Below are 27813 nucleotides of genomic sequence, written 5' to 3'. Positions count from 1 at the left end.
GGCAGTCCGGGGCAGAAAGGATGATGGATGGGAAAGGCCAGCTGGGGCCCTTCACTGATGAGGCCCAGGGGGAGGCTGGGGCCAGTGAGTGTTACCCACAGAGAAGCCTCCTGAGTCAGGCCGAGCAGAACGTCACTCCACAGAGAGACAGCCCAGAGCCCTCTCTGGCTCTGTCGAGACACCAGCCTGGCTAGGGACAGCTCTGCGAAGGACCAGCTGCTTTGTGTGCGGCCTCAAGGACCACGAACACCGATGCCGAGCCCTGCTGGGCCCCGGGGGTCGGAGGCTCAGGGTGACTCTCGTGCAGGCCCTGTGAGGAGGCCCAGCCGATGCTCCGGACCTGCTCCTCCACCAGGAGAGCCTCCGGAGGCCCTCAGACCACATAGCCCAGTCCCTTGAAAGGGATCAGGCAACGGAGGCACAAAGGTAGAGCAGGGTCATGGCCTTCGGGCCCTGGCCAGGGCGCCCCGTCTGGAAAAAGGCAGCCAGGCACCCATGCCTCCCTCCCTGTAGTCCCACAGACAGAGGCCCTGGAGACACAGCTGGGCAAGGGCTTCCGGGAAGGGCCTCCTCTCCCTCCTGCCCCCATGTGTGGACAGGGCAGGGGCTGGGAGCCGCTGGGCCTCTGCTGTCCCCGTACTGCCTGCCACCTCACCCTTTTTTTCTTGGCAGAAAAGGATGGGGGTAAAATTGGACTGAAACCGAAGTATTTTCTAGTTAATCTGTATAATAAGCAAATCCACAGCATTTCCTTCTCCTTGGCCTGTTTTCCCAGGCCGCGGGCGCGGCGGCAGCACGCCTCCAGATACAGTTGGGGGGCGTTGCCAATGAGATTAGGGGCGCCACGGCCCCAGGTGTTCAGCCGCCAGCGCCGTGCTCACCATACCTGGCCCATCTCCTTTATCCAGGAGCGAAACATGGAAAGTCAGGGTCTGCTCAGCCAAGCACGAGGCCGTGTGCTCGGGGGCTTCCCTCGGGGACGTGGAGGCCGTGGATCCCCACCCCATGCGGGCCCCAATGCTCCGGCCGCCTCGTCAGCTCCAGCAGGAACAGCCTCGGAGGCCCCGGAAGCACCGGACGGTACCACGAATGCCCGGCCTGGGACAGGCCCGTCTGGGAGGCAATCCCTGGCCCAGGCCCGCCCGTCTCGGTGCCCCACAAGCCTCGGCGGCCGTCCGTGAGGCACACGCAGGCGGGGAGTAAAGGACGCCCCCCCGAGGAGCCTCACCTGTGCGCAGGAGTGGCCTGTTCCCGCCGTCGCCACCGGGCCGGCCGCAGGTCTTGGAGAGCTTGTTGGCCGACACCCTGTACAGGACCCCTCCGATGCAGCGGAAGCCTCTGCTCCGCCACCGAGGGGAGCCGGCCTGGCCCTTCCCGCCCCCCGCAGCAGGGCGCAGGCGGTTCAGCACCAGAGACCTGCGGAGACAGGGAGACCCCGGTGTGTCCGGCCCCACGGCCCCATGGTCTGTCCCCTCCCCTCCTCCCCGCCCCATAGGTGAGCAGAAAGGGCACAGGCAGGGGACAAGCGTCCCCCCTTCCAGCACATACACTGCTGGGCCGGGACTGTCCGGGCCCCTCGGGCAGGGCGTCACGGGAAAGTCCCCTGAGGGTCCACACCGCAGCTGGTGGTCCACACTACCACCCGGGAACATCTTCCCTCACATGCTGCCCCAGTGCACGCCATCCAGGCCGCTCGGGTCAGCAGGCTCTACTGCCTGTCCCCTCTGTCCACCGTGTGGGAGCCCAGCATGGAGAGAGGGAGGGCACAGCCTCAGAACCCCATCTAGGCAAGCTCTTTGGGGGAAAGACTGGAGGTACCTTAAAGTCACGGGCTGGAAGAGGTCTGGGACAGCCTGTGGGACGAGCTGAGTGGCTGACCCGGGCCAGGAGGGCAGACCTGTGCCTGGATGGCCCCAGTGGCCACCTGACCACTCCCTCCCTCCACATTCTCCTCCAACCAGGTCCCAGGCCCTACCCCAGCCAGACCAGGAAGCCAAGGACAGAGTGGGTTGGGAGGAGGCCCCAGATGCCCCCGTTTCAAGAGACGTCCCCTGCAGACACCACGGCTGCCGCGGGCAACAGCTGCAGGCCCTCAGGCCTGGGGTGCTAGGCCAGCACCCCAGGCCAGGGCTGACCTGCTCCCCACCAGCTGTCACATGGGCAGGCGGCCACCGAAATGAGGGGACAAGGCCCTACCCCCTCAGGACTCATTTCAGCAGTAACTTGTTTATGCAAATTAACCTTAATTCCACATTAGTCCAGGCTCTGCTCATAATGTCGTTACCACCGAGTGCACACACCGTGCCCACTGGCAGGTCTGGGCCTGTGGGCCCCAGAGCCTCCAGGCAGCAGGAGGGGCAGGGCGAGGGGGCAGTCCTCACAGCAGCACCACCACCAGCGTGGGGACCTGGCTAAAGGGGGAAGGTGGTCTGGCCCGTGCGGGGCTCTCCCACGGTCCCGCAGCGCATGGATGGCCACCCCATCTGCAGCGGACGCCGGCCTGGGCACCCGGGGACAGGGCAGGCCCTGGGGCATCCGGGCACACAGGCTGCGGGGGCCGCCCCAGCCCACCTGCCTGGAGCTGAGTGCGGAGGGCTGAGCACTTCTGCTCTGGGGTGCAGCTGCCCCCCACCCACTTAGCCCCGGGGTCTCCCGGGCCTTGGTCTCTCTGAGATCTGTGGGTGACTCCTGCCAGTGCAAAGCTTCTGAGGGCACGTTAGAGAGAACACCGTGCACAAGTGAGCTGGGCACTCAGGGGACCCAAAGCTGCGGTGTAAGACAAAGGCCAGGCGGGGAGTGCCGAGGAGGACGCCGCAGCCCGATGGTACTTAACCCAGTTTTCTTTAATTAAAATTCAAGTTGACAAACACCGATCTCGGGAAAAAGTCCTGCCAAGGGACCCCGGCCAGCCTGGCTCAAGCTGTCCACGCCCTTACAGGCTCCAGTGTCCCCACACAGGGTGTATCTTGGCAAGAAGAGGGTGGGGTAGGCGGGGACCCTCTGGGGGAGGCAGACAGACTCCCAGGTTTTCCCCAGACCCTGGGACCCCAGCTCTGCTCAGCCTGGGCCTGGGGCATCTATGTGTCCTATATGGTTTGTCCTCCGGGTCACTCAGAGGCCAGGCCAAGGCGGGGCCGGGCAGAGCCATCTTCCGTGGGGCCCTGCCCCAGAGCCCTGAGCCCTCTGCGGGAGCTGTGCTCACGTCCACAGCGCACAGCTCGGCCGGAGTCCTAATCCCCAGAGCTGAGAGCCGAACTTAAGGCCGGGGCCACCACCGCTCGCTGGGCCAGAGGGCAATGGGCCCCCTCCAGCCCCAGCCCCCAGCCGTGCGGTGTCCAGAGCCCTCCGTGGTCTCCCCACCGACAAGGCAGCTGCCCCTCTGTACACCCACCTGGGCCAGGGCCAGCCCTGGGCAGCCTCCATTCCTTCAGCCTGGAGGCTGCGTGACCGGCAGCAAGCCCGGCCAGTGCCCACCAGACACTCACCCCGCAGGGCCAGGCCCCAGACCTCCCAAAAGGCCCTGCCCCGAGGCTGTGCGACAGCCCGTCCTGTGAGCACCACTCTTAGCTGCCTCTTCCCTCGGGGCACAGACCCCCCACCCCGGGCCACCACCCTCAGCCAACCCCCATCTGCACCACCGCCACCCAAGCCTCCCGATGCTATAAACCACGAGGGACGGGTGGGCAACCAGACCTGCGCCCACTTACGCACCTGGGACCTCACATCCCCAGAAACCCAGCCCTTCGAGGGGTGAGGAAGCTCACCTCGGGGCACGTGCCCCGGCTGAGGCCAGGGTCAGACCACCACTCCCAGGGGCAACCACACAGGTGAAGCTGCAGAAAGAGGCGGCCAGGCCCAGACAGGGACCCACGGAGGCCGGCAGGATCTTGCTTCGGAAGCAGCTAGAAGCTTCAGGATAGATTTCGTTCTGGCCCCGAGGGGGCTCTCATCCAAGCCCGTCCCACGGAGCCTCAGTCTGGGGCCGTTACCGGCTCACCCTGAAGAGTGAGCCCCAGGGACGCCCTCCTGGCTCCCAGGCTAGACGCCAGGGCCAGACACACCCAACGCGCTCCCTCGGAGAAGCACCTTTTGTGACCGACTTTCTGGCCGCATCTTCCGCCGCCCTCTCCCCTGCGCGTTGTTGGGTCCTGCGGCTACTTCTGCGGGCGCACAGCACCAATAGATCCCACGCTTCTTCCACCAAAAACCATACCCCTGGGTTCTAAGGCAATTACAGGGTGAGAGTCAGCCACCGGGGAGGCGACGGGGGCAGCCGGGAGGCCTAGCACTTCTTCCGTTCTCACGCCCCCGCCCAGGGTTTGCGGCCTATGCACACACACCCAGCCGAGAGACCCCGCAGGCCGAGGGACCCTGCATGCCCAAGGGTGTGTGGGGCTGCGGAAGGGCCCACCTACCCGGGGAGAGTCAGCCCAGCAGCCTGCGGCTGCATAGACCTGCTCAGCCCTGCCCTCACCCCTGCCGGGCCCGCTCACTGACTCAGGACCTGGGGCCGGGCGGGCGCTGGGCGGGCAAGGGGCTGCCTTGTAGCTTCTCATTGCCGTGGGTGTCACAGCACTCCGGTAAATTGTTACCCTAATGGAGAGGACAGGCTTTGGAAACCAACTGCATTGAGAAGAGGGGATAAAATTAATGAGATAATAGCCGGGCCAAGGACCCGGAGAACGCTCCTGCCCTCGCGGCGAGGGCCCTGTAATTCCTTTTCTACAACAGGAGCCTCAGATCTAAAGGCTTCTCCCATCCGTCCGGCAGGCCCACGCCGCCAGGAAATTTCATTAACGCTGGAAAATAGGAAAGGTATTAAGCGTGGATAATGAAGGCCAGGGAGGGAACCGCGCCTTAAGATAGTTCTCTTTCTCGCCTTTGTAATGGGAGGCATGAACTTTCCCTTCAAATCCATTTCTAATCCATTTGAAATACTACAGCAAATTATCTTTCCTTCAGCCCGAAAGCGGCCAGCCAATTTACTCCGAATAGAAGTGACAATGCCCCAGGATTTATCACCATAACCTTGACTACACCAGGGTGAGGGCTGGGCCCCCTCACCCCCCCGGGGGGCACAAGGAACGGGTGGGGGGGGGAGATAACATTTTAAATGAATAGCAGTGGTAATGGGGAGACAGACACATACACCACAAAAGTCGGTTTAAGAAGAAAAGCCGTCCACGTGTCTGGGGCCTGGGGAGCAGCTGGCAAGTGCCAGCCCGAGGACGCGGAGGCCGGCAAGGGGCTCTGCCGTGCCAGGTGTGGATGGTCCCCGGGCCAAGGTGCCCAAGAGGAAGGGAGGTGAGGGTCTGGGCAAGGCCGAGGGAGGCCTGCCCCGAGAATCCGGGCATGAGCGTGGTGTGTGCCCTGCTCGGCCTGCAGGGCCGCTCACCCCGTCTGCCAGGGCGCCCCCGCCCTCCAAGGGCTTGGAGGGCCAACCCTGGACATGAACACTCCCGCCCCTGCAAGCATCCCATGGCCACTGCCCACGCCAGGTCCACAGGGCCCCCACTCCTGTACACGGGGCGCCCCTGGCCACGGGTCTGGGGCTCAGGCTGCGGGGTGAGGCGGGCCCATCGCAGGCGTCGGCGGCACCACCTGTGGGCAGGTGTGCACAAGGGGCCAGACAGGGCACCAGCTCCCAAACACAGGTGCACACGCGAGCGCAAGCGCCCTGCCCTCCCTGGTCACGGGACTGGATAAAGAGCAGCCCCTCCCAAAGCCCTACGGGGGTGCTGCCCTCTGCACCCCAGACCCGGGGGGTGGTGCACAGGCAGCCTGCCCAGGCCAGGTCAGGTGAAGGTCCAGGGGGTGGTTCACTCCCGACTGAGAGCAGACTCAGGTGTAAGTGGGAGAGGGGTAAGTCCCAAATAGGGGGCGGTGCCCAGATGCCCAGACCTCCTCGGCAGGTCCAACGGCACCTTAAACGGATCCCACCTCCGGCCACCCTGCACAGCCACAGTGGATCTGGATGGCCCCAGCCCCCATCTGGACTCACTCAGGCCTTGGGTTTTCCTGAGCAAACAGCACAGAGCACATGGGCCTACGGCAGCCTTTCCCAGGCCACGTGGACCCAGAGAGGGTGGGACAGGCCCTCCTCCTGGGGACAGGGCCAGGCCAAGGGGCCACATGAAGGCTAGGCACAGATCTGCGTGCAGGACAGAGGTCCTATGCCCGGACAGGAAATCACCGGAGGGAACTTGCGAGGCACACAGAGGTGTTTTTGCCGATGGATTCTTCCCAACCCCCTCGGGGAGGCTCCTGGACCCTGGATATCCCCACTGTCCGTTCCCCACCTTCCACAGGGACTCCTCCTCCCTGGACCCCTACCCAGCCAGTGACCACAGTCACCAAGGAGACCTACCTCACCGACGCTGGCCCACTCTCTCCCCAGATGCAGGCTGGGAGTCCCCACCCTGATTTACAGCTTCCTTGGGGCATCTGCACCCCCATCCCACCAAACCAGCTGGTTTGGAAACAGCTTGTGTGATCAAGTTCTGTCCCCATTCCACTGACCCTGTGCAGCAGCCCCCATGCCCCTCGTGGGGAGGTCTGTCAGGAGACCCTGCAGTCGGGGCTGTCTGGTCCACATGGACCACTGTCCCCACATGCCCCCACCAGCCAGGACTCCAGCCACGCTGGGCAGTTCCACTTCCTGGAAAGTGCTGTGGAGCGTGAGTGTGGTGTGTGTCCTGCCGGGCCTTGCCTGGGCCTCTGTACACGCACACTGGACGGCTGCTGTCAGGGTTACCCCTGCAACCAAGCTCCAAGGTTGGGTCCTCAGGAAGCCTTCCCCCTGACCCCCCGATGGCTCGCAGTGATGCCCCGCCCCGCAAGAGCCATGTTGCTGTGGGCAGCAGGAGCTAGGGGCCGGAGTCCCATACCCTGCAGGCCCCTTGGAGCTCAGGCCAGGTGAGAGACGCAGAAAGGACACGTGTGCTGGGCAGAGAGACCGGGCCTGAATGCACAGCTGGCAATGCCGGAGGAAGCACCCAGGGGCCCCGAGCCTTGGATGTGAGCGTGGTGGGTGGGTGGACTGGAGTCGGGGGGCTGCGGCCGCTGCCCAGGGCTGGGAGGGCAGAGGAGGGGGCAGCGGAGGGCTAAGGCCGTGGGTTGCTAGCGGAGGGGCTGGACCTGGCTCTGGGCCAGAACTCGACCTCCCATCCTCCCTGGCTGGGGGCGGGGCTGTCAGTGCGTGGCCGAGGACCCAGCGGCCTCCAGGGCAGGCCGTCCCAGCCCGCAGTGACCGTGCAGGAGGCGGGCAGGCCATGTGGGGAGAGAGAAAACAAGTGGAGAGACATTTTTCAGGAAACGGAGCGCGGCTGTGGGAAGCTTCGAGGCGAGCGAGGAGTGCGCCGTCAGCAGAAGCCGGGGGCCGGGGGAGGCGGCTCGGCACAGCGAATCCAAGTAGGTCAGGCTCCGCCGACACCGTGACAGGCTGCAAAGTGCTTAAGTGGACTTTCCGCAGACGCTGACGGGCGCCGCCTCCGCCCGGCGCACAGGGTGGGAGCGGCCCCCGCGCTGGACCCCACTTGGAGCGGCTGCGGGGGTGGGGGGCTGTGAGCAGAGCTCTGGGGGGAGAGGCCTGTGCAGGACCGGCCGGGCAGGAAGGGAGAGGATGACCGAGGTGCGGGCCTCGGGGAAGGGGTTCAGCGGGACTCAGCGGCCAGGGACCTAGTGGACGGCACAGGCCTCGCGGCTACTGGCTGGCTGCCCTCCAGGACCCTCCTCCAACGGCACAACGGTTCTTCCCAAATGAGGCGCGGCTGCTCCAGGGACGCCCCCAGCTCCCAGTGAGTCAGAGCGGGGCTCCAGGCCCAGCAGGGGCCGCACACCCCACAGCTGGCTCAGGGTGCTGACCTGCCCACGTGCCCTCAGGCCACCCTGGTGCAGGGCCAGGCCAACGGCTTGGCCTTCCAGGACCCATCTCGCAGCAGACAGGGGCGATGGGCCTGGGCAGGAGCGGAGGCCCAGGGGACCTTGTGTGACCCGGGCCAGGCAGTAGGGGCAGGATATGCCCGGAAGGGAGCTGGCCCACAGTGGAGGCCGAGCACCTGACCATGGCCCTGGAGGGGTGGGGGGGGCCTGACTCCCACGGCTCCTGGGCTGACCTGGGGGTCACCCGAAGGCTTCAGCGCTGAGGCTGCCCCTGTCCCGCAGCTCCCCAGGAGCAAACCCAAGCGATGCAGGGCACCCGGCCAGTCCACAGCTGGTGGGCGACGCCAATCGTGCCACCCCCGTTACACAGGCAGCCGCTGCGTTATGAGGGGCTGGGACTGCTTCATGTGCTCGCAGCTACTCAATCGGTATTTCGATCAATGGATGCATTACAAGCTTTCCCTTTAAGAGCCTAATAAACAACAAGACGGAAAGTAAAATTCTCCATAAACTGACACTTTGAAAACGCACTTCAGCTGCTGCTACCGGTGTCTGTGTGTCAGCGGCAGAAGCCACGCGTTACCGGGCCTCAGCGGACCCCTGTGCTCCACCAAGTCCAGCTCGTGGGGGGTGGAGGGCAGGCGCTCAGGCTGGGCAGCCTGGGGCGGGGCCCTCCATCCCCTGTGTCCCCGTGTCACCCTCTGGACTGGGTTGTCAGCCCAGGACGGCCTTAGCCTGTGAGGGTCAGGGTTGGCCCTTCCTCTGTTCCCTTGCCCATCCCCCATGTCTGTCTCTCCCACCGGCTTCTCTGTCTCTCCTCTGTCCCTCCCTCCCTTCTTCTCCCTGCCCCCTTCACCCTGTTCACTGTTCACGTGGAGGCCTGGCTGACCATTCCCCCAGCCCTGAAATGGTCCTCGCCCCCAGAACTCCAAGCACAGGAGGAGCCAACACAGGGACAGAACTCAGCGCCAGCCACCATACCGAGGGAACCCGGCAGCTGGCCACGCAGCGCGGAGCGCAGGACAGACGTGCGACTGGCCAGCTGCAGCGGGCAGGGCAGGGGAGTAAGATTCAGTACGGCTGGTTCGGAGGCTGATCGGCCGGAAAGGCCGAGAAACTGAGCCAGCATTTCTAACATTCATCTGGGAAAACAGTGCCCGGGAGAGACGAAGACAGGCGGCCGTAAGGACGCAGCAGTGTGTCCAGTCCCTGGATGCCGGCCAGACTGAGTGCCCACTTCACTGAACGTGTCCCTGGGCTGCCTGGGGGCTCCGTCGGCTGAGCGTCCGACCCTTGGTTTCAGCTCAGGTCATGATCCCGGGATCACGGGGCCAAGAACCGCATCAGCTGAGTGTTGGGCGTGGAGTCTGCTAGAGGCTCTCCCTACCCCGTCCCTCCCTGCCCTGGCTCCCATCGACAAACCAGGCTTGGGTGAGGCACCAGTGCACCCTGCAGCCGAAGCCGCGGGAAGACGGCGCCGCGGGTGCCGCCAAAGCCATGGGGGCCGGAGCGCTCTCCTCCTGCCGAGAGTGCGCAGACGAGGACGGCCGCCAGAGCCCCATCCTGACCTACGGCAGCGCAGGACTCCCCCCACCCTGCCCCCGGAGCAAGTCCACAGAAACCAGGGTTCTGGGTCAGTCGGCGACAGGCCCAACAAGACCAGGGTGCAGCAAAGACTAGAAACGTGACGTGAACGTGTCATTGCACTTGCGACCAAGCTGCGCTATGTCCACATACCTCGAGGGAAAAGAACATGCTATCGCTACCCACGGTGTTGCACGTGGACCTGAGAACAGGGTCTCAGCTGGCCTGGGTTGCCAGACAGCGCCACAGACTGGGTGGCTCACACAGCAGGAACCCATTTTCGTCCAGTTCTGGGGGCCCCGAGTCCAGCCCCCTTGGTTGCAGGTAAGGCCCCACGTTCTCTGTCTCTGTCAGATAAATAAAATGTTTTTAAAAAGGAGAGAGAAATTAAACTTGAACTTTAATCTTATACCATATCTCTAAAGAAATTCCAGGTAGATTAAAGTTTTTTTAAATTTTTTTAAGATTTTATTTATTTATTTGACAGACAGAGATCACAAGTCGGCAGAGAGGCAGGCAGAGAGAGGGGGGGAAGCAGGCTCCCCGTTGAGCAGACAGCCCGATGCGGGGCTCGATCCCAGGACCCTGAGATCACGACCTGAGCCAAAGGCTGAGGCTTAACCCACTGAGCCCCCCAGGAGCTCCTAGATTAAAGTTTTAAACGTACAATTTAAAACCGCAGCACCAGAAGGAAATCTACCTGAACTCCTATAACCTCGGGCTGGAGAAAGCTGAGTCTTAGGAGAGTGACAGATTTAAGTACTCAGAAAGGCAAAAAGGTCTGCTAGAAGCCCTCATAACCGTAACGGGAAGGCCGGAAGGCCGATTCAAACTGAGGAAACTGAGGAACGAACGTTGGATCATCTTGGGAACACAAAGGGCCACACCCTGAACACGTGCGAGTCCTGCAAACTTGTAAGAAACAGGCCAGAGGCAAATGAACATAAACATAAAGAATGTTGAACTTGACCAATAATGGGAATGAAACTGAAATTAAAACTGAACAGCATCCTGGGGCGCCTGGGTGGCTCAGTCGTTAGGCCGCTGCCTTTGGCTCTGGTCATGATCCCGGGGTCCTGGGATCCAGTCCTGGCGCGAGCTCCCTGCTCAGTGGGGAGCCTGCCTCTCTCCCGCCTCTGCCTGCCGCTCTGCCTGCTTATGCACGCGCTCTCTCCGACAGGTAAATGCATAAGTAAATCAATGATCTGGATAGCATCCTCCTCCACTCAAGTGTGGGACAGGCTGTGGCAGTGGGGCTGCCCCTGAGAAGGGTGGGGTCAGCGGAACTGGAGTAGACAAAACAGTAGGGGGGATGAGCGCACCCTGAACTGCCTCGCCTGAGGGATACGACCCTCACGACCCTCCCGACCCTCCCGGAGTTGTGCCGGCCTCCTCCAAGAAGCCTTCCCGTCCCCAGGTCCCCAGTCTGCCTCAGGGAGGGAGCTCCTGTACTCCCGTCCCCGTCCTTGACTCACACTAGTGCCCTGGCCAGCACCCTGGGGCACGGACTCAGGCAGAGCCAGGCCTGGGGTGGGGGTGGGGGCGGGGATGGGGAAGGGGGGTGGGGGTGCGTGCGTGGGCCAGGCGCCCAATTCCTCAGACCCCCACGGGGCACTACGGTGTGGGTGTGGGGGGCAGCTAAGCCTCCAGACCGAGCGGCCCCGCCCCACCCGGGAGCTGGTGGGGCGGAGGGGGCGGGGCCAGGGGCGGGGCGGAGCGGGACTGGACCGCCTCCCCTCCTGCCCCGCCCCCAAGCAGAGGCACGCCTAGGGACAGAGCTGGGCCCTAATTTATGCCCCCCCGCCCATGCTTTATGGCTTTCTTAATTCGGCTCCTGCTACTATTAATGTAGTTAATGCTGAGATTATATCTATTTTCTGGCGTCAGGCGGTGATTTATTCAAGCCATTTTTCCGGTGGAGGCTCCCACGCTGTTAAATCAAGTGCCTTGCCAATTAAGTGCTGACTTGGGAAGTGGACGCAATCTTAACAGACATCTAACCGCAAATTAAACCGGGGCTCCTTACTCTGGGGAGTGGGCGGGGCACCGGGGAAACCTTGCTGACTTGGAGGAAAGTCACAGGAAAATCAAACCACTGTGCACCTGCCTGCTGGTGCTGGGGCAGTGGGGAGGGGTGTGGGCCTGGAAGAGCCAGGCTCAGCAGAAGCTGGGTAGGGGTGCCCCCCAGCTACAGTGGCTACCCAGCAGGCAGGGATCACTGGGCCTGTCCCCAACACAAGGAGGTCTCTGCAACTGTAGTCCTCATCCCCCTGAGACACAGCATTTAAAATGACCTGTCAGGGGCGCCTGGGTGGCTCAGTGGGTTAAAGCCTCTGCCTCCAGCTCAGGTCATGATCCCGGGGTCCTGGGATTGAGCCCCACATTGGACTCTCCGCTCAGCGGGGAGCCTGCTTCTCCCTCTCTCTCTGCCTGCCTCTCTGCCTACTTGTGATCTCTGTCAAATAAATTAAAAAAGGGTGCCTGGGTGGCTCAGCAGGTTAAGCCGCTGCCTTCGGCTCGGGTCATGATCTCAGGGTCCTGGGATCGAGCCCCGCATCGGGCTCTCTGCTCAGCGGAGAGTCTGCTTCCTCCTCCTCTCTCTCTGCCTGCCTCTTTGCCTGCTTGTGATCTCTCTCTCTCTCTGTCAAATAAATAAATAAAAAATCTTTTTAAAAAAATTAATTAACTTAAAAAATAATAAAAATAAAATAACCTGTCAGCCATCCCCACGATTCCTGAAGACCCCCGCCCCCCTGCCGGTCTGCACATGAAGTGGCACAGGGGCCCGTGGGCAGCCCTGGAAGGGTACAAGGCGGGAGATGGAGGAGGTGGATGGCCCCCGGCGTGGGACGGGCTGCAGCCCGGCTCAGCAGCTCTGACCCGTCAGAGCCCAGAAGGGCAAGGGAAGGCCCCAGGAAGGAGCAGCTCCCAGAGGGCCACACAGGGCGGGGCGGGGCGGGTGAGTACAGTAGGAAGGTAGGCAGGGGTGGGGGAGGGGTGAGGCTCCCTGCCAGGACCACAGCAGGGCGAAGACACCTGTCCCTAGGCCCAGCATCTCTCTGGGCGCCCCTGTGGGGGACACAGGGCAGGGTGGATGCTGGCGCCACAAAGTGGGGCCCAGGGACGAGGTGGCAGCTGGGGGCCAGAGTGAGGCCTCGCTTCCGGGGCTCTTTCTTTAGCGGTGGTCCCCAGCCGCTGCGGGGCTCCCCAGAACCTCATATCCCTCAGTGGCCTGCAGCGGCCCCAGCCCAGCTCCGAGAGGGGACCTGTGGTTTGGGGTCAGAGCAGGCTGAAGGGCTGACAGATGCAAGGAGTGAAGTATGATATCGACCATCGGAGCAACGCTTTACTGCTGCCTCTAAAACCGGGACAAAAGTGGTATTTAAAGTGCCATTTGAGCGTGTAACGTACCCAGGTACCGCCAGGCGACACAGACGTTTTATTTCCTCCTGTCAGAGGCGGTGTTTTCAGCTTCCCCTGCCCTCATCTCCAGGGACATCACGGGTCACCAGTCCTGTCACAGGAGGGCCCTTGGTGCTGGCCAGGCGTGGCCAGGGGGCTCAGGCACGGCCTGAGGGTGATCTTCCGGGGATTCCACGGGGACAGACCTAAGAGGACTTTCTGAGGCTTCCTTCCCAAAGGTCCTGCTATTTCCAGAATGAAACTCCCCTCCAGCAAACCAACGGGACGCGCTCTCTCATTCTCTCCTGAGAACCAGCCTCGGCCAAGGGGTCTCCCACTCCGAGAGCCACTGTACTGTTACCACTGGCCCCCGGAGGCCACACCAGGCTTACGGTCTGTGCTGCGACAGTGGCATCTCACAAGGTCCTGTCCCCCGGGGTCTGCACCCACAGGTGAGGCCTGGGAGAGGCGCCTGCCAGCCTGACCCCTTTCCCCTTGCTTCCCCGGTGCACTGGTTTGAAAGCTGCTTCGCGGGACTCAGCCACTCGAGCCAACTCGCAAAGGGCAAAGAAGCCATCCACATGTCACACGGATCAAGACTCAGGACACTAGAGCAGGTGGGACAGGCTGGCCCAGGCAAAGCGGGAGTGAGCTGGCGGGCACAGCCGTCCAGGGTCAGGTGGCCCAGGGCCCTCACACCGTAGGGACGGGAGGTGGCTGGGGAGAGGCAGATCCTTCAGGGCTAGCAAGGTGATGGGGAGGCAGGGAGGCTGCCAGAGAGGCTGGACCTGGCTCGTAACCACCGCGAGGCCCGTGTGCATGGAGGCTGGACAGCCCAGGGTACCCACCTGTCCTGGCTTCCCAGCCAAGGAAGGAGCCCTGCTCGGGGAACCCACGGCGTGCCCACAGCACCAGGGTGCGGCACCCACACCAAGAGACAAAGCGCCAGGCGACAGAAGCAGGACCGAGACACACACTCGTCCGTGGAGAAACGGGGACAAAGGCAGCAGCAATGGGAAGGACGCAGACACATGGAAGCAGTGACAAAGGAAGGCCACAGACTGAAGACAGAACAGTTGGAGGCGAGCGGGTCAGAGACACAGCCACATACATGAGGCCAGTATGGGCCAGAGACCTTCCCAGAAGGGATTCACAGCACAGCACACTGGCCTTCCCAGGCCTTTCCACTTGGGGCTCTAGCCCCAGCAGGGTCACCTACCTAGCAGGATGGCCTCTGGGACACAGATACAAGGGAACAGCTTCCCATGGGCCCAGAGAGAGAGGTGATCAGCCCAACATGATGGGCAGATCCCAGCCCAAGATGGAGCAAAGGGGAGGAGGCTCTGATGTCTGCCCCCCTCCCTTCCCACAAGGGCCTCCGCATCAGGCCTGTCCTGGAGCCCCTCCCTTCCCACAATATCCACAGACAGAGCCCAGGTACCGCGTCAGAAAACACAGTCTCACCCCAAATACTCTGGCCACAATGCCTGTCAGGCCAGATGCCAGCAGTCCCCATGGCCAGGGAGGAAATAGTGACACAAACACCATATGGTCACAGGGGCCGTGTGATCACTCGGGAGGGCAGGCCAGAGGCTCAAACTGACAGGGAGATGGCAGTTCAGTCCCATCCGGCACCCCCCCATGCCAACATCCTCCACTGAGGCCAATGCCCCCCCTCCCCGAGCCCCTGCCAGGGAAAGCCAAGGAGGAAGCAGTTGGGAGCGTGGCTGAGGTGCACCTCCTGCCTGAGCACAGGGCCACGCAGCACGGTGGGGGCCCAGCCAAGCGCGGCCTCCCCTGGGGGCTCTGCATCCTCACTCTGGACCCTCTCACTGGCCTCCATCATTTCATGGGGCCGCCCTAGAGAGGTCCACACTGGTGGGGACAGGGACCAAACGTGTGAAGAGACCCTGGAGCCAGAGGGACCAGCTGGTCTGCTGCTGGGGTCCTGAGGGCCCGATGCCAGACGGCAGGAAGGCCATCTCAGCTTGTGTACCAGCCAGACCCCGGCCCCCAGGGGCCCTCTCCTCCCTTCTCGGGATCCTGCGTCCCAGGCCATTGTGGCCAGCAAGGGGCCGACTACCAGCCCTGCCCAGAAAAGGTCCACCTCTTTGGCATGAGGTCCCAGGGGAAGATGAGGCGTCTTTTTTTTTTTTTTTTAAGATTTTATTTATTTATTTGATAGACAGAGATCACAAGCAGGCAGAGAGGCAGGCAGAGAAAGAGGGGAAAGGAGGCTTCCCGCCAAGCAAAGAACCCGATGTGGGGCTCGATCCCAGGACCCCGAGATCATGACCTGGGCCGAAGGCAGAGGCTTAACCCACTGAGCCCCCAGGCGCCCCAAGGTGTCTTTGACAGTAAGCATCAGGGCCGATGGGGCTGGGGCCAGGCTGGTCCCCCTCCCTTACCTTCCATGGAGGGGGCAAGGCCCTACATTCCCACCTGAGCCCCGGCCCCTCCCCACACTCTGCCAAGGAGCTTGGGCAGGTGTTCCGGCCTCAGGAGGACGGCTCAGCCCCGCTGCCACGGGGCTGCTGACAGTGGAAAGGGCCCCTTGCTTCAAACAGACACAGAAACAAATAAATCAGGCAGGCATGCTTTGAACCGACTTCCAAATTAAGAGTTGCATCCTTGCTGTCAGGCCCCCGCCAGCACTCTCCGCAGCACCTCCCGAGCAGAAACGCACCTCAGCCCATTTATTAGAATGATGAAGGCAAAGGGACCTACAATTGCACTCCTTCCTTAATGAGCAGCCGAAGGGATCGGTAAGCATAATTTCAGAGGCCAGTAATATTTTATATAATCGCCGAGTGGTTTAAATTGAAAACCCCCAACTGAATCAATATTTACTGCGTTGAAACGAAATGAATAGTAATAAGTCACTAAGCTCCCTGTCCTGTTTCATAAAATAAAAAATTATAAAAATGAGCAGAGGCGCAGGGAGGCCATCACATTAACTTTTACGGCACTTGGGGAGCTGTAACCGCCTGTTCTCATAAAATAAAATTCTAAAAAACCTGCCGGAGGAGACCTGCTTCAGCAGTGCTCAGGGAAGAGGCGGGACCTGGGTCACCCCCACAGGCTCTCCCCCGGAACCCTGCCTGGGGCCCCCCAGCACGGAGGCCCAGAGGAGACTCGGCTCCAAGTCAGCAACTGCCCTGTCACCCCCAGGCTCACCTCCTGCTCTCACTTCTTGTCCTTACAATGGGATAGGACAGGCGACAGCTGAGGGGTGTCCCCCACGGGGGAGGGAAAGGCCAGGGCCCTGGGCCAGTAAGGGACGTATGTGAGTGGGGGTGGAAGAGGGGGTCCGGCAGATGCGCCCCATCAGAAAGCATAAAGCAGGAGCCTGCCCTGCCCTGCAGAGGACCGCAGACACCTAGAAAGGCCAGGCTTTCCCTGGGGAGCTCTGGGTCCCCCAGGGACACCACAGCCAACAGGGGTCCTGGGGGCACTCCTGGGACAGGGGTGCTGCGGTGCTGACAGGGACCAGAGCCAAGAGAGAGTCCCCTGGGAAGGGGGACTGTCCTACTAAACTCAGCCCTCTGAACAAGGGGCGGAGACTGGCAGCCGGCAGCGACAGGGTTCAGCCCCCCAGAGACTCCTGGATGGGAAGCAAGACCACATCCAAGCAGGGACACACGAGTTCCCTGTGCTCCTGTAGCTTGAGAACGAAGCACAGACCAACTTAAAAATGGGCCAACGAGCCCATACGGCCTTAAGTAAGCCTATGAATGGGTGCTCCCAGCGTGGCCCCTCAGGGACACGCAGAGTGAACCATGGTGAGATGCCCACACACGGAAAATAGGAAAAATAGGAAAATAGGAAAATCAGAAAGACCGTAACACCGTCATGGGGACAGAAACGGCACCTCCGCTCTGGGAAGAAATGGGATGGCCCACTTTTTCGTGTCCCCCCGGGCCCCTGCTGGGCGCACACGGGATGAGGATACAGGTCTCCATGGGGCTGGGCGGGAAGAGCCAACAGCCTTCGTCCACCGCTCTCCAGAGCAGGACTCCCTCCCGCGTCCAGACAGGAGAGCTACTAACCAAAGAAGACAATCGGCAGTCAAAAGTGAAGTCCGGGGGCGCCTGGGTGGCTCAGTGGGTTAAAGCCTCTGCCTTCGGCTCAGGTCATGATCCCAGGGTCCTGGGATCGAGCCCCGCATTGGGCTCTCTGCTCGGCAGGGAGCCTGCTTCCTCCTCTCTCTCTGCCTGCCTCTCTGCCTACTTGTGATCTCTGTCTGTCAAATAAATAAATAAAATCTTAAAAAAAAAAAAAAAAAAAAGTGAAGTCCGGGGGCGCCTGGGGGGCTCAGCGGGTTAAGCCTCTGCCTTCAGTCCAGGTCATGATCTCAGGGTCCTGGGATTGAGCCCCGCATCAGGCTCTCTGCTCAGCGGGGAGCCTGCTTCCCCCTTTGCCTGCCTCTCTGCCTGCTTCTGATCTCTGTCAAATAAATAAATAAGTTCTTATTTAAAAAAAAAAAAAAAAAAAGTGAAGTCCTGGCACTCACGGCACGTGGGGGCCATGGGCCAGAGCCGGGGAGGGGAGGGTGGCAGAGGGATGCGTGGGGGATCTCAGCTCCAGCCCTGCAAGTCACGCGGGGCAGCGGGTCAGGGTCAGAACAGGCATCCTGGGATCCTGGATGTGGGTTGGCGACGGGGAGAGCGCAAAGGCACTCAGGGCGGCAGGAGTCCTGACCCTGACCGGGATCCAACCGACACAGGCGCGTCATTGGTCAAAAGTCTAAGCTCCGTACGTTTGGACTCCTGCATCTCACTGGATGTAAACTTTAGCTTAAAAAGACCTGTAAACAAATGGGGAGCTCTAGCGAGTGCACATCCTGAGAATAAGGGAGCAGGTGACCCTGGGAGCAGTTGACCCCATCGCCTAAGAGCCCCAAGCAGGCCGCCGCAGGGGAAGCAGGAGGGAGCCCGGCACTGAGCGGAACCGGCGGTGTGAGCGCGCGCACCAGAGCCCGCCCAGACAGTGGTGTGTGCAGACTCGGACTCAAGAGGGTCCGACCCTGCTGAGACTCCCCTTCCACGCACCCCCGTGCCCCCAGGGCCACGACACCCTCGCAGTGGGGGGCCGTGAGCCTCCGGAGCCCCTGCGCTACCAGGTGCCGGGTTCTGCAGGCAGGTGGCCAGCCCCGGGCTGGGGGAGGGAGCGTTCCTGGTGAGCCTGGAAGCCACGGGGGAGCCACATGGCAAGGACCCAGGCTCCTCAAAGGGGCTTCCACGGGCCACATGGAACAAACTGAGGGTTAAAGTGAATCGCTATGAGAACCGATTACAGACTGTCGGGTCTCAGCATTCCCAGTAGGAATCTGGAGTCCACACTGTTAGAAACAGATAAATGAGCATGCGCAGCAGTGGGGGAGAAGGGACAGGGATTCCTGGCAGGACACCCTCCAGCTGGTACAAAAGGGGACACGGGCAGAAATCATGAAGGGTCTGGAAGGCGCAGGTGAAGCAGGAACGCAACGCTCGGCGCTGGGTTGACAGGCCTCTCTGCCAACACCTGGAGTGAGCGTCCAGCGACCAACCGGACACTCAGGCTCACACCAGCACCAGGCAGCCGGACGCCAGGCCCCGGGGCCGCACGGAGGGGCCACCCAGCGCTGCGGCGACATTCCTGTTGAAAGCACATCAGAGCCTCCTCATGCTCACAGTGGCCTCCAAGCCCGGGACGCCGCAGGAAGCGCCTGGCCCCCGTTCTCCAAATCATCAGGGTCACGAAAGATGGAGCCAGGTGAGGGCCGGACTCCAGGACTCTGACAAGACGCAACGCCCAAATGCCACGGGACGCACAGCCCTCTCTGCCCCCAGGCGGCCCTCCCCAGGCTGGGGACCGCACCTCAATGGCCAGTCAAGAGGCACCGAGTCTCCAGCTCCTCCATGGACGGTTGTCCACGAAGGGAGGGAGAGAATGCTACGGCAGATGGGGCAAAGCGTGAATACTCCAGGAACTGTGGTGAGGAACACAAATTTTGCAACTTTTCTCTACGTACAAAAATATATCGAAATGAAGTTACTGAAAAAAACTAAATGCAAGAAAGTAACCTGGGCGCCAGCCCCAGAGCACATCTGCCTCAGGCAGGCGGCAGCCAGGCCACGACTGCCCACCAGGCTGGCTGGAGACACGCGCCGGCAACACGTGCCGCACCAGGGCCAGCATGGTCCTGGGTGGCCAGACGCCCCAGGGCAGGAGCAGAGCCAGGGTCACCTGCTGCCTGCCCTGCCCTGCCGAGTCGAGGCTGCCCAACGGGCTCCGGGGTACGGTTAGGCCCTGCCGCCCGAGGCCCAGTCAAGCCGCCGTCCTTGAACCTGCCTGGCCTCCTGCTCAGGCTTCATGCGGGGGTGCCATTTCCTCTGCCAGCGGTGAGCCCGCCACCTCCCGTTCACTGCAGCCAGGCCTGGGCGACACGCACACATCCCAGGCTGCCACACGTGTCAGCACGCTGGCCCGGGGACATTCTGCCACTGCCAGCTCAGGGTCTGTTCCCTACCGGGCCACAGCTTCCGGACAGGTGGCAACCTGACCCGGGACAGCCTCCATAAACCTCGGACTGGAGGCCGGCCTGGGTGCTCCCACCCCGTTCCGCCAGGAACCAGGGAGGGAGACGGCTCAAGTACCACCCAGTTAAGAGCCAGGACTCAAACCAGCCCCAATCTGGCCTGGGTCCAAGGCCATCTTCCCACCGCATTCGGGGCTTAGAAGCCCCTGTTGGTGTGGTCAGGCGCCCCTTTGCACCGAGTGCCCCTGGCCCAGACACCAACAAGCCACCTACATGGTCCATATCCAGTGGGTGGCTCTCACCTCGCTCTCCCCGCTGCCCTCTGAGGGGACCGCGGACACGGAGGTGAGTGGGGGTCACCCCCCCACAGGCCTAGCCATCCCAGTCAGTACTGGGAACCCCAGATGTGGACGGTGATGCCCCCACACTCTCCTCCCTGGGTGGAGAGGACCAGGGGCCTGTGGGCTCTTCAGGCACCATCGAGCAGAAGAGTGGGCTGCAGCGCCTGCCCAGCGCCCAGGGAACAGGCCATTCCTGGGGGTCAGGCACATGCAGCCTGGGCAGGACAAGCAGGCACATACCCACACCTGAGTCCAGCAAGGAGAGCCTGTTCGGGGCAGAGAGCAGTCCCCGCGGCACACGTCGGGGGATCCTCCCGAGCTGCTCTCACCCTCTGGAAAAACGCTCGTGGAAAATCCCACGAGCATACCCAGCTGGGCAGAACCCCAGAAGCATCCAGGCCAGGCCTTCCCTGCATCTGACAGAAAAGCAGGACCGCCCTGACGGCCCGTGGCACAGAGCAGGCCACACCTGGAGTAGGCGTCCCACACCCAGACCCCAGCTGGCTCCTGTGGGAAAGCTGCCAGACAGCTCTCTTCCCTTGATGGGGACACTTCTACTTGTGACAGAACCAACTCAAAGTCCTGCTGCCCTGGCCACAGTCTCTCAGCACATTCACGGACAGTGGGAGCCGTGCCTGGCCTGGTACCCTTCTCCAGCTGCTGGGACAGAGGCTGCCTTCACAGGGCATCTGGGGGAGCCGGGCATGGTGAAGGCTTCCCAGGCTCCACATCAGAGGGAAGGTGGGGCAGGCAGGTACCCCCAGGAACATGCTAGCAAGGTCAAGATCAAGGTTGGCCACGGCACATGCCTGGGCCTGAACACGGCAGTCGCAGCCTGGGAAAGGGGTTTGCCAGGCGGAAGGGCCACAGACTCCCTAATGCGCCCCACACCCCTACCAGCCCAGCAGCAGGGCTCAGGGCCCAACTTCAACACCACCCTCCAGCGGCCTCTGCCCTCTGAGCGAAATGTTCTGGGCTCCCTCCCCAGGTCCCCGCAAAAAGCCCCTGCAGCTCGGCCCACACCAACCACAGCCGCCCGACTCCTAGAGAGGCCTTCTCTGGGTGTCCTGTGGCCCTGTGCACCCTTCCCAGCCCTGACCACCCCATGGAGGTGCCTGCCTCCAGCTGGAGTGGAGCACTGTGGGCCAAGTGGGCCCAGCACTGGACGGTGGCACCCCTCTGCCTACGGGGGAGCCCTGTCGCCTAGTCCCAGGCTATTAGCCCCGTCACAGGTCCTGGCCTGGGCTGAGCGGGAGGGACCCATGGGCACACCACCAAGCAGGGCCCTCGCTAGAGCCAGGCCTGGGGTATGGCCGTGACGTGGAGGGGGCACGCCCCTGAGGGGGGACTCCCTCAGAGCTCCTCTCACCGCCACAGCCTTCGGGGCAGGTCGGGAGGCTGTGGGAGCCCCAGGTCCATGGGCCCGGTGAGGGCAGGTCTGGGGAGGGGCAGGCATTCCCCGAAAGAATCAAACCTCGAGCCCCGCAGTGGGGCGGTGTCGGGAGGCGCGCCTGTGAGAGGGGCTCAGGGCTACAGTTGCAAGGATGGCGCCCCACGATGGACTGCTGCCCCACAGGACGGTGCAGACCCTCAAGCGCGGTCTCTGCCTCGTGGGGCGGTGGTGAGAACGCGGCTCTCTGCAGCCGGGCCGGGAGCCCGTGGCGCCGCCACCCCGACCCCAGACGCCGGCCTCAGAGCTGTGCCCGACAGCCCGGTCCCGGGGCAGGCGGACAGCGGAGCGCGGCCGCGGCTGGGCATGGGGGGAGCACAGGGGACCCCACAGCCGGCCCCCAGAGGACGCAGCCCCTCCTCCAGCTCGACTCCTCTTTAATGAGACGTCACTTGGGAAAAGCATTTCAGAGCCTTCAAAATCGCAGCCCGAAGCTCGTCAAACCAGCGGAGATTACTTAAGATTTACCGCACAGACACAAAAATAAAACAGCCCGGAGCGAGGCGGCCCGCGCGGTGCTGACAGCACCATTTGTAGCCGGGACCACGCGGCCTCCAGCCTCGGCCGCGTGAGTGCAGCGGCCCCCGCCTGCTCCGCGCTGTCACGTCAAATGAATTTGGAAAGAGAAAAAAAGCGACAGGCACTTTAGGGATATAAGTCACATTTTAGCTTCAGTTCAGATTAATGACCTCGCCGGGAGCCGCCGCTGAGGGCACAGGCAAATCCGCAAATCTGAGAACAAGAACACGAACCCATGCTCAGCGCGAGCCTCAGCCCCCCGGGGTGCTCCAGGACCCACTGCCGCCCCCCAGGGCACCCCACACCCCGGGGCTGGTTCTGGGCATCAGCAGTACGTGGTCCGAGGGGCCCAGCCCGGCCTCCTGCAGGTCCCGAAACGATGTGGCCCATAGCCTCCAGGGCCATCAGCCACTGTCCCCGCATCCAGGCGGCCCAAGGCCAGGAGCCTGCCAGCCCGGGGGGAGGGGGACTGGCAGGTACCACAGACACAGCCCTCCAATGCAGCTAAGAGTCCTCGCCAGGAAGGGCTGCTCTTCTCCAACTCCACTGGCAGAGGGAGTCATGGATCCTGGACCCAGCCTCCAGGGTCAAGGGTGGCACCAGCCCCGTGGTCTCCATAGTCATGCTAACTAACACCAGGCCCCCGGTGGCACCGGACCGAGTGCAGTCATCCCCCCGACCACAATGAGCGGTGCCATCCCTTGGAACAAGCAGGGCAGGCACTGGCCATTAGCTTCAGGGCAGTGCTCAGGATGCCTGGTTTCCCTGGGCCAAGAGCCCTGCCCCCCGCCTTCCTGCCTGCCCCAGGTCACATAGCCTGTGCTACTCCCCGGCATCCCGCAGGCTCCCCGGGGAGGCAGCGAGTGTCTGCAGGAGGGTGTGATCTGGGGCCAGCGCTGGCACTCCTGGCTCCTGGGTCACCAGCCTTATTTCCCACCTTCTAGGACTGCTAGGGCCTGTCTGCCGCACCCCCCAGGGGTGTTCTCCTCTGAGGTGGGTACAGAGCAGGAGGCCCCAAGAGGGCTCATGGCCCGTGGGCTCAGGCTGGCTACGTGCTTTCTCACCACCACAGCCCTGATCCCACACTGCCCGGGGCCCCACCACCAGCTCAACCCCTCCTTCTGCCCAGGGAAAAGCTGAAGAGCCCACAGATGCCCAAGGCAGAGGTCAAAGCCACAGCCAAGGCCAGTTGGCCACACAAAGCCATGGGGCCCACTGACGGAGCTGAAGGCGGCAGGAAGGTGGGCCCCACACGGGCCGCCGGCCCCGGAGACGGGCCTTTTCTGCTGCCTCAACAAGCCAAGCCCAGGCGTGTGCAGCCCAGAGCACCGGCAGGCACCGGCAGGCACCAGCAGCAGCTGCTCTGCTGACAATGCAGCCCCCCAGGGTCCAGGTGACCTTGGGCAAAGGAAGCCCAGTCCACCGGCAGACACATTTGGGACCCTGAGCCACTCAGCCCTCAACAGCCACCCCCTCAGCCTGCAGGCCCGGCAAGCCCACCGAGCCCAGCGGCCCGGCGTCCCAGGAATCCAGGGCTCTGAACTCAGGCCATGTCTGACATGCCTGAGGCAACATGGTCAGGGCAGACAGAGACCCAGTGAGCAAAGCCTCCACACGCGGCCTCAGCTGACGTGCAGCCATCCGGAGGGTGGGCTCGGCCATGCCTGCCAGCACAGGGCGGGTTCAAAGGCCTACAGCACCTGGGGACCTGGCCTGAGCCTGCAGCCGTCCAGCACAAGCCAGGGCTATGGGACCTGAGCCGTGTGGCCCCCAGCACGGCCTGGGGGAGGGCTGCACGGAGCCAGCCAGGACGGCGCCCTAACTGTTCCCACCCACCAGACCCACAGGTGGGCCCCTGTGCCAGGGTACCCAGACAGCCACGGCCCTCCCTACAAAGCAGCTGGCCCAGCGCCGTCTCCGCTAGGGTAAGGAGCTCACAGGGCACAGTGGACGTGCAGGCTGGCAGCTGGATCTGGGCCTGTCCATTCGCAGCCTGGCCTGGGGCACCCACACCTACCTGACCCGAGGTCCGACCTCACAGGCCTACCCACATGGCTCTGCAGTTCCCACACTGGGGCGAAGGCATATTCCCCGTCCTGGGCTGACTAGGCTGTTCTCTACCTAATGGGCTTGATGTTCCGGCTGTACAAGGCGGCTACCGCACAGCAGTGCACCCGGCCACCCCCCACCTACCCATCAGCCCTCGCCCCCAAGGGCCTGGCTCCTGTTTCTGCTCGGTGACCCCCGCGGGGCCCAGCCAGCTCAGCACTGGCCCAGCGGAGCCCAAAGCAGGGGCCTCGGTGGCACTCTGAGACAGAAGCTACCGTCAGCCCCCAGCCACACCCCCGGGGAGAGGCGGGGCCTCGAAGGGGCTCGATGTGGGGCTGGAATGCGGACTGCAGGAGGGGAGGCACGAGCAGGAATCAATAAATCTGAACCTCATTCACGATGATCTGGGGCTCTTATTAAGTAAATTAATTTAAGTTAATTTAGCTCGATCATGACTCCCAATCACAGTGATTTAGTGAGGGGGAAATTGCATTAGGAAAGGCCATGCTCACTAGATAGGAGAACGGAAGAAAATTAGACCCACTTAGCACTGTGAATTAATATGGAAATAGCAGGTGTAAATTTAATCTTATCGAGAGAGTGAAAATTATCTTCATAAATTTGTAGAAATAGCCCCCAAGATACTTATAAATCTATTTAAAACAAAAATATTACAAAAAGTGCAGTAAAATTAATTTAAAATATACTTGCAGCCCTTGTCTCCAGAAAAACTGGCAGCAGGGCCAAGTTCAATGCAGCCTCATGGTAAGGGAGGAGGGTGGTGGGTGCTGCTGCCTGCCTGGGTGTCCTGCCAGGACATGAGCCGTGGGCCGGCAGGCGGCGGCTCCTTTCACAGCCCTAGAGCCCGGCATCCACAGGTGGGGAAGGCTCAGAGTAGGCTAGCGGGGTGGCCCCTGCCCAGGACTAGAGGTGGTCCAGCCCCTCGGAGCACAACGATCCCTTGCCCCACAGCCTCTAGCCAGAAGTTACGTGCCCTAGAGTGCCCGCGGAAGCCAGGAGAAGGAGCTCCCACACTGCTTCCCGAGGAAGTAGGCTCCCGGTGGGGGGTGATGAGAGGACAGAGGGAGGGTCTGCCACTGCCTGGTTCCCCCCACCCGCCAGAGCTGTCACCCTGTCACTGAAGGAGGGGCTGCACCCCACGCTGTATCTCCTGAGGCCACAAGGCTGAGCAGGCTCGAGAGAGAGCCCCCAGCTTTGGTTCCCTAATGTTGCTGCCCCTACGAGCCCTCTCGTTTCCGGGCTTGGGGCACCCAGAAAAGGGGGACTGCCCCCGGCCTGCACGTGGTCAGCCAGAAGCAGCCTAGAGCAAGGCTGCTGCGCACGGGGGCAGCACGGAGGGGCCCACAGCCTCACCTCCAGCCCTGCACTGCAGCTCCCCGCTTCCGGGGCACTACTCGGGGCCCAGACTCTGACCGGAAGTCTCCGCGTGAAGGACGCCCAGGTGCAGCTCGGCATGACCTCGCCAGTCTGGACGGTGGCTGTTCCCTCGGTCATCGCCCGCCAGCTGGCAGCTTCCTGACAACGGTGGGGGGCTCACGCATTCGTGCACGCAGCCCACACAGGCCGGCTGTATGTCCGGGACAGAGACCGCTGAACGGAAAAACGAGCCCGTTCCTCCGCTAGCAAACTGTGGGCCCAGCAATTCCGCGTGGCAAGCTCGGCCCCAGCAGGCCCCGGGCCCGTGGCAGCCTGGATGAGAGCCTCCTACCTGGATAGGGAGAGCCGCCGTGCTCGCCAGGAGGGCAGGGACGGGGGAGCCTGGGGGGCGCTGAGAGGGGACGCCGTCGTCTTCTTGACAATGCGGTAGCGGGTCTTGATCTCTCTGCCGGCGGGAGGGCTCCGCAGGGCGTGCGGACCAGACGCTGTGGAGAAAACCCACACAGAGCAGATCAGAGGAGGTAAGCAGGCCCTCCTCTCGCCTCCCCCGGGCCCTCCCCTCGAGGTGCACATGCACCCCCAGGGCTGCAGGAGAGCTGGGCCCAGGCCCCCGAGGTGACAGGGGCAGGGAAGGCAGCAGCCAAGCCTCCCAGGCCAGCCGAAAGGGGCGGCAGCACGGGCAGGCCCCAGTCCCCAGAGCTTCTTGTGAGCGGTGGGCGGGCGGGGGGGGGGTGCACCGCAGGCGGGTCCGGGAGGCCAGGGGTGCAGAGTGCTCACCACCCTCTCCGGGCACCCCCCCATGCTCACAGAGATTTATGTATTTAATCACCACTGTTTTCATAACACCTTGCGGGGTGACGAGCGCCACAGCTCTTTTCTTGCTGAATGTTTCATGCAATTACCAGGGATCTGTTTTGCCCGAGTTCCCCTCCACTTGATAGCCGGCAATTTCTCCACAGCTTCGAGGAATGTACCTAATTGCCCGGCTCTCATAATCTACGGCTCTAACTGCCCAGATAATTAAAGTGAACGCAGCACGGACGCAGGCGCTGAAGCCGCTCCCGCCCGGCCCACGGCCTCTCCGGGAAGCTACCCTGTGGGACACGCGCTGGGACCCAGCACCCTGCGGGCTCCGCCTGGCTCCATCCCACCTGGCCGCCCAGCGCCCGGGAGCATGGCCGGGAAGGGAGGCCACCAGCCCGGGACTCCCACCCACAGAGACACCCACACAAAGAACTGAAGGCGACGCCACCCCCAGGCAGCCGGGCCCGTGGTGGGGGGCGTGCACGCCACGAGGCCACCAGGAAAACACACATGGTCTCGCTGCTGGAGCATCAGCACCAGAGCCGACCTGTGACCCTTTGGAAGAAGTGCGCCCAGGGTCCAGGACTACCCAGGAGAGGGCGCAGGGCAGACACGTGACAGCCCCAAACCCCCAGATCCCCCAACCGTGCCCCGTGGCAGCCCCTCCACTCCTCTGACAGCAAGGCCAGCGCACCACAACCTCTGTCTGCTCCCCTGGGCCCCAAGAGGCACCCTCCCAGCACCCACAAATCCCGAGCCGGACTGGGAACCTCCCCATCACCAGCCCACAAGGAGCCCTTACGGGTCTACAGACAGCATCTAGAATTCATCCCTGGGAGCCCTGGACCCAACAGACCTCTCGCCCGCAGCCAGGCCCCACATCTGCACCGTGGCCCACAGACCTCTCCAGGCTTGCCCAGCCCGCTGGAGCCCACGGCACCCTCCCAGCTGGCTGGGAGCAGGCAGGACGAGCCTACCCTATAGGTGCCACTGCCCGCCACGGCCGGTGACTGCCTGGTGACTGGTACCCTGCCTCCTGGTCCAGATGTCAGAAGAGCCCCTCCTGCAGGTGTCCCCCCACCCTCTGCCAGGGTTCCCATGCACCCACACGGCCAGGCCAGGACACAGCGTGGTTCACAGCCTCCCGAGTGCCCCCAGACCAGAGGATCTGCCTCTGCTGCCAGACCAAGGAGAGTGTGGAAGCCCCTCGGACATGGGGCTTCGAGGCCCATAGTGCGCGAAGCGGGGCACAGCTCTGTCCCCATATGGCTGCCACCCACCAAAGGGAGCCATGACACACGCAGGCGAGGCCGGGCCAGACACCCCAGCAACAGGACAGGTCCCCCTCCCCCACTCGTCTCTGTCCCTGCCTCTCTCTTTCATTCTGTCTCCCTCCAAAAGCAGCAGCTCTGGGAACTCATGGAGAAAAAGGAAAAGCAAAGGCAACACGGTGTCCCCAGGGACAGCTGGCCTTGCTGAGCGGCCACAGTGGGCGGACCTCTAGCTCTGGCCACCCCACGCACTCTTGGGACATAGGGGAGAGCCTGGCGTACAGCAGGCGTCAGTAGACAAACATTTGCTGAACTGAATGTTCAAGGTCTTGCAGGCGAGGATAGACCAAACAAAATCGGTAACACCTTGTCCAGCTAACAGACTTCCTTTAAGTCCCCCAGGCCCACAGCCTCCCTGCTCCCACAGCCCTTGCATCTGGATGGCACACATGCCTACAGCCCCTGACCCCGGCGGAGGGGCCTCCCAGGGCATCCACACCCCCCTGCTCTGGGATGTGAGGTGCCCCCCCCACTAGCGCCACGCAGCCCTCTGTGGCCAGATTCCTGCTTGGGGGCACGGTTGCCTCACCACCC

General features: G+C 62.7%; 1 protein-coding gene across 1 annotated transcript in view; it reads right to left on the bottom strand.

Moving 5' to 3' along the window:
• Nucleotides 1-27813, bottom strand: part of ZC3H3 (zinc finger CCCH-type containing 3) — an 82117-nt gene that overhangs the window by 23165 nt on the left and 31139 nt on the right. The window contains exons 4-5 of the mRNA XM_047726294.1: nucleotides 25476-25629; nucleotides 1229-1416 (exon numbers count right to left, since the gene is read on the bottom strand). Coding sequence (XP_047582250.1) covers nucleotides 1229-1416; nucleotides 25476-25629 — 342 coding nt within the window. The remainder of the gene's footprint in view (nucleotides 1-1228; nucleotides 1417-25475; nucleotides 25630-27813) is intronic.

Source organism: Lutra lutra, chromosome 4 (assembly GCF_902655055.1).
Source record: "Lutra lutra chromosome 4, mLutLut1.2, whole genome shotgun sequence".
Taxonomy (NCBI): domain Eukaryota; kingdom Metazoa; phylum Chordata; class Mammalia; order Carnivora; family Mustelidae; genus Lutra; species Lutra lutra.
The sequence above is the reverse complement of the archived record's forward strand: the minus strand, read 5'-3'. Positions and strand labels throughout refer to the sequence as shown.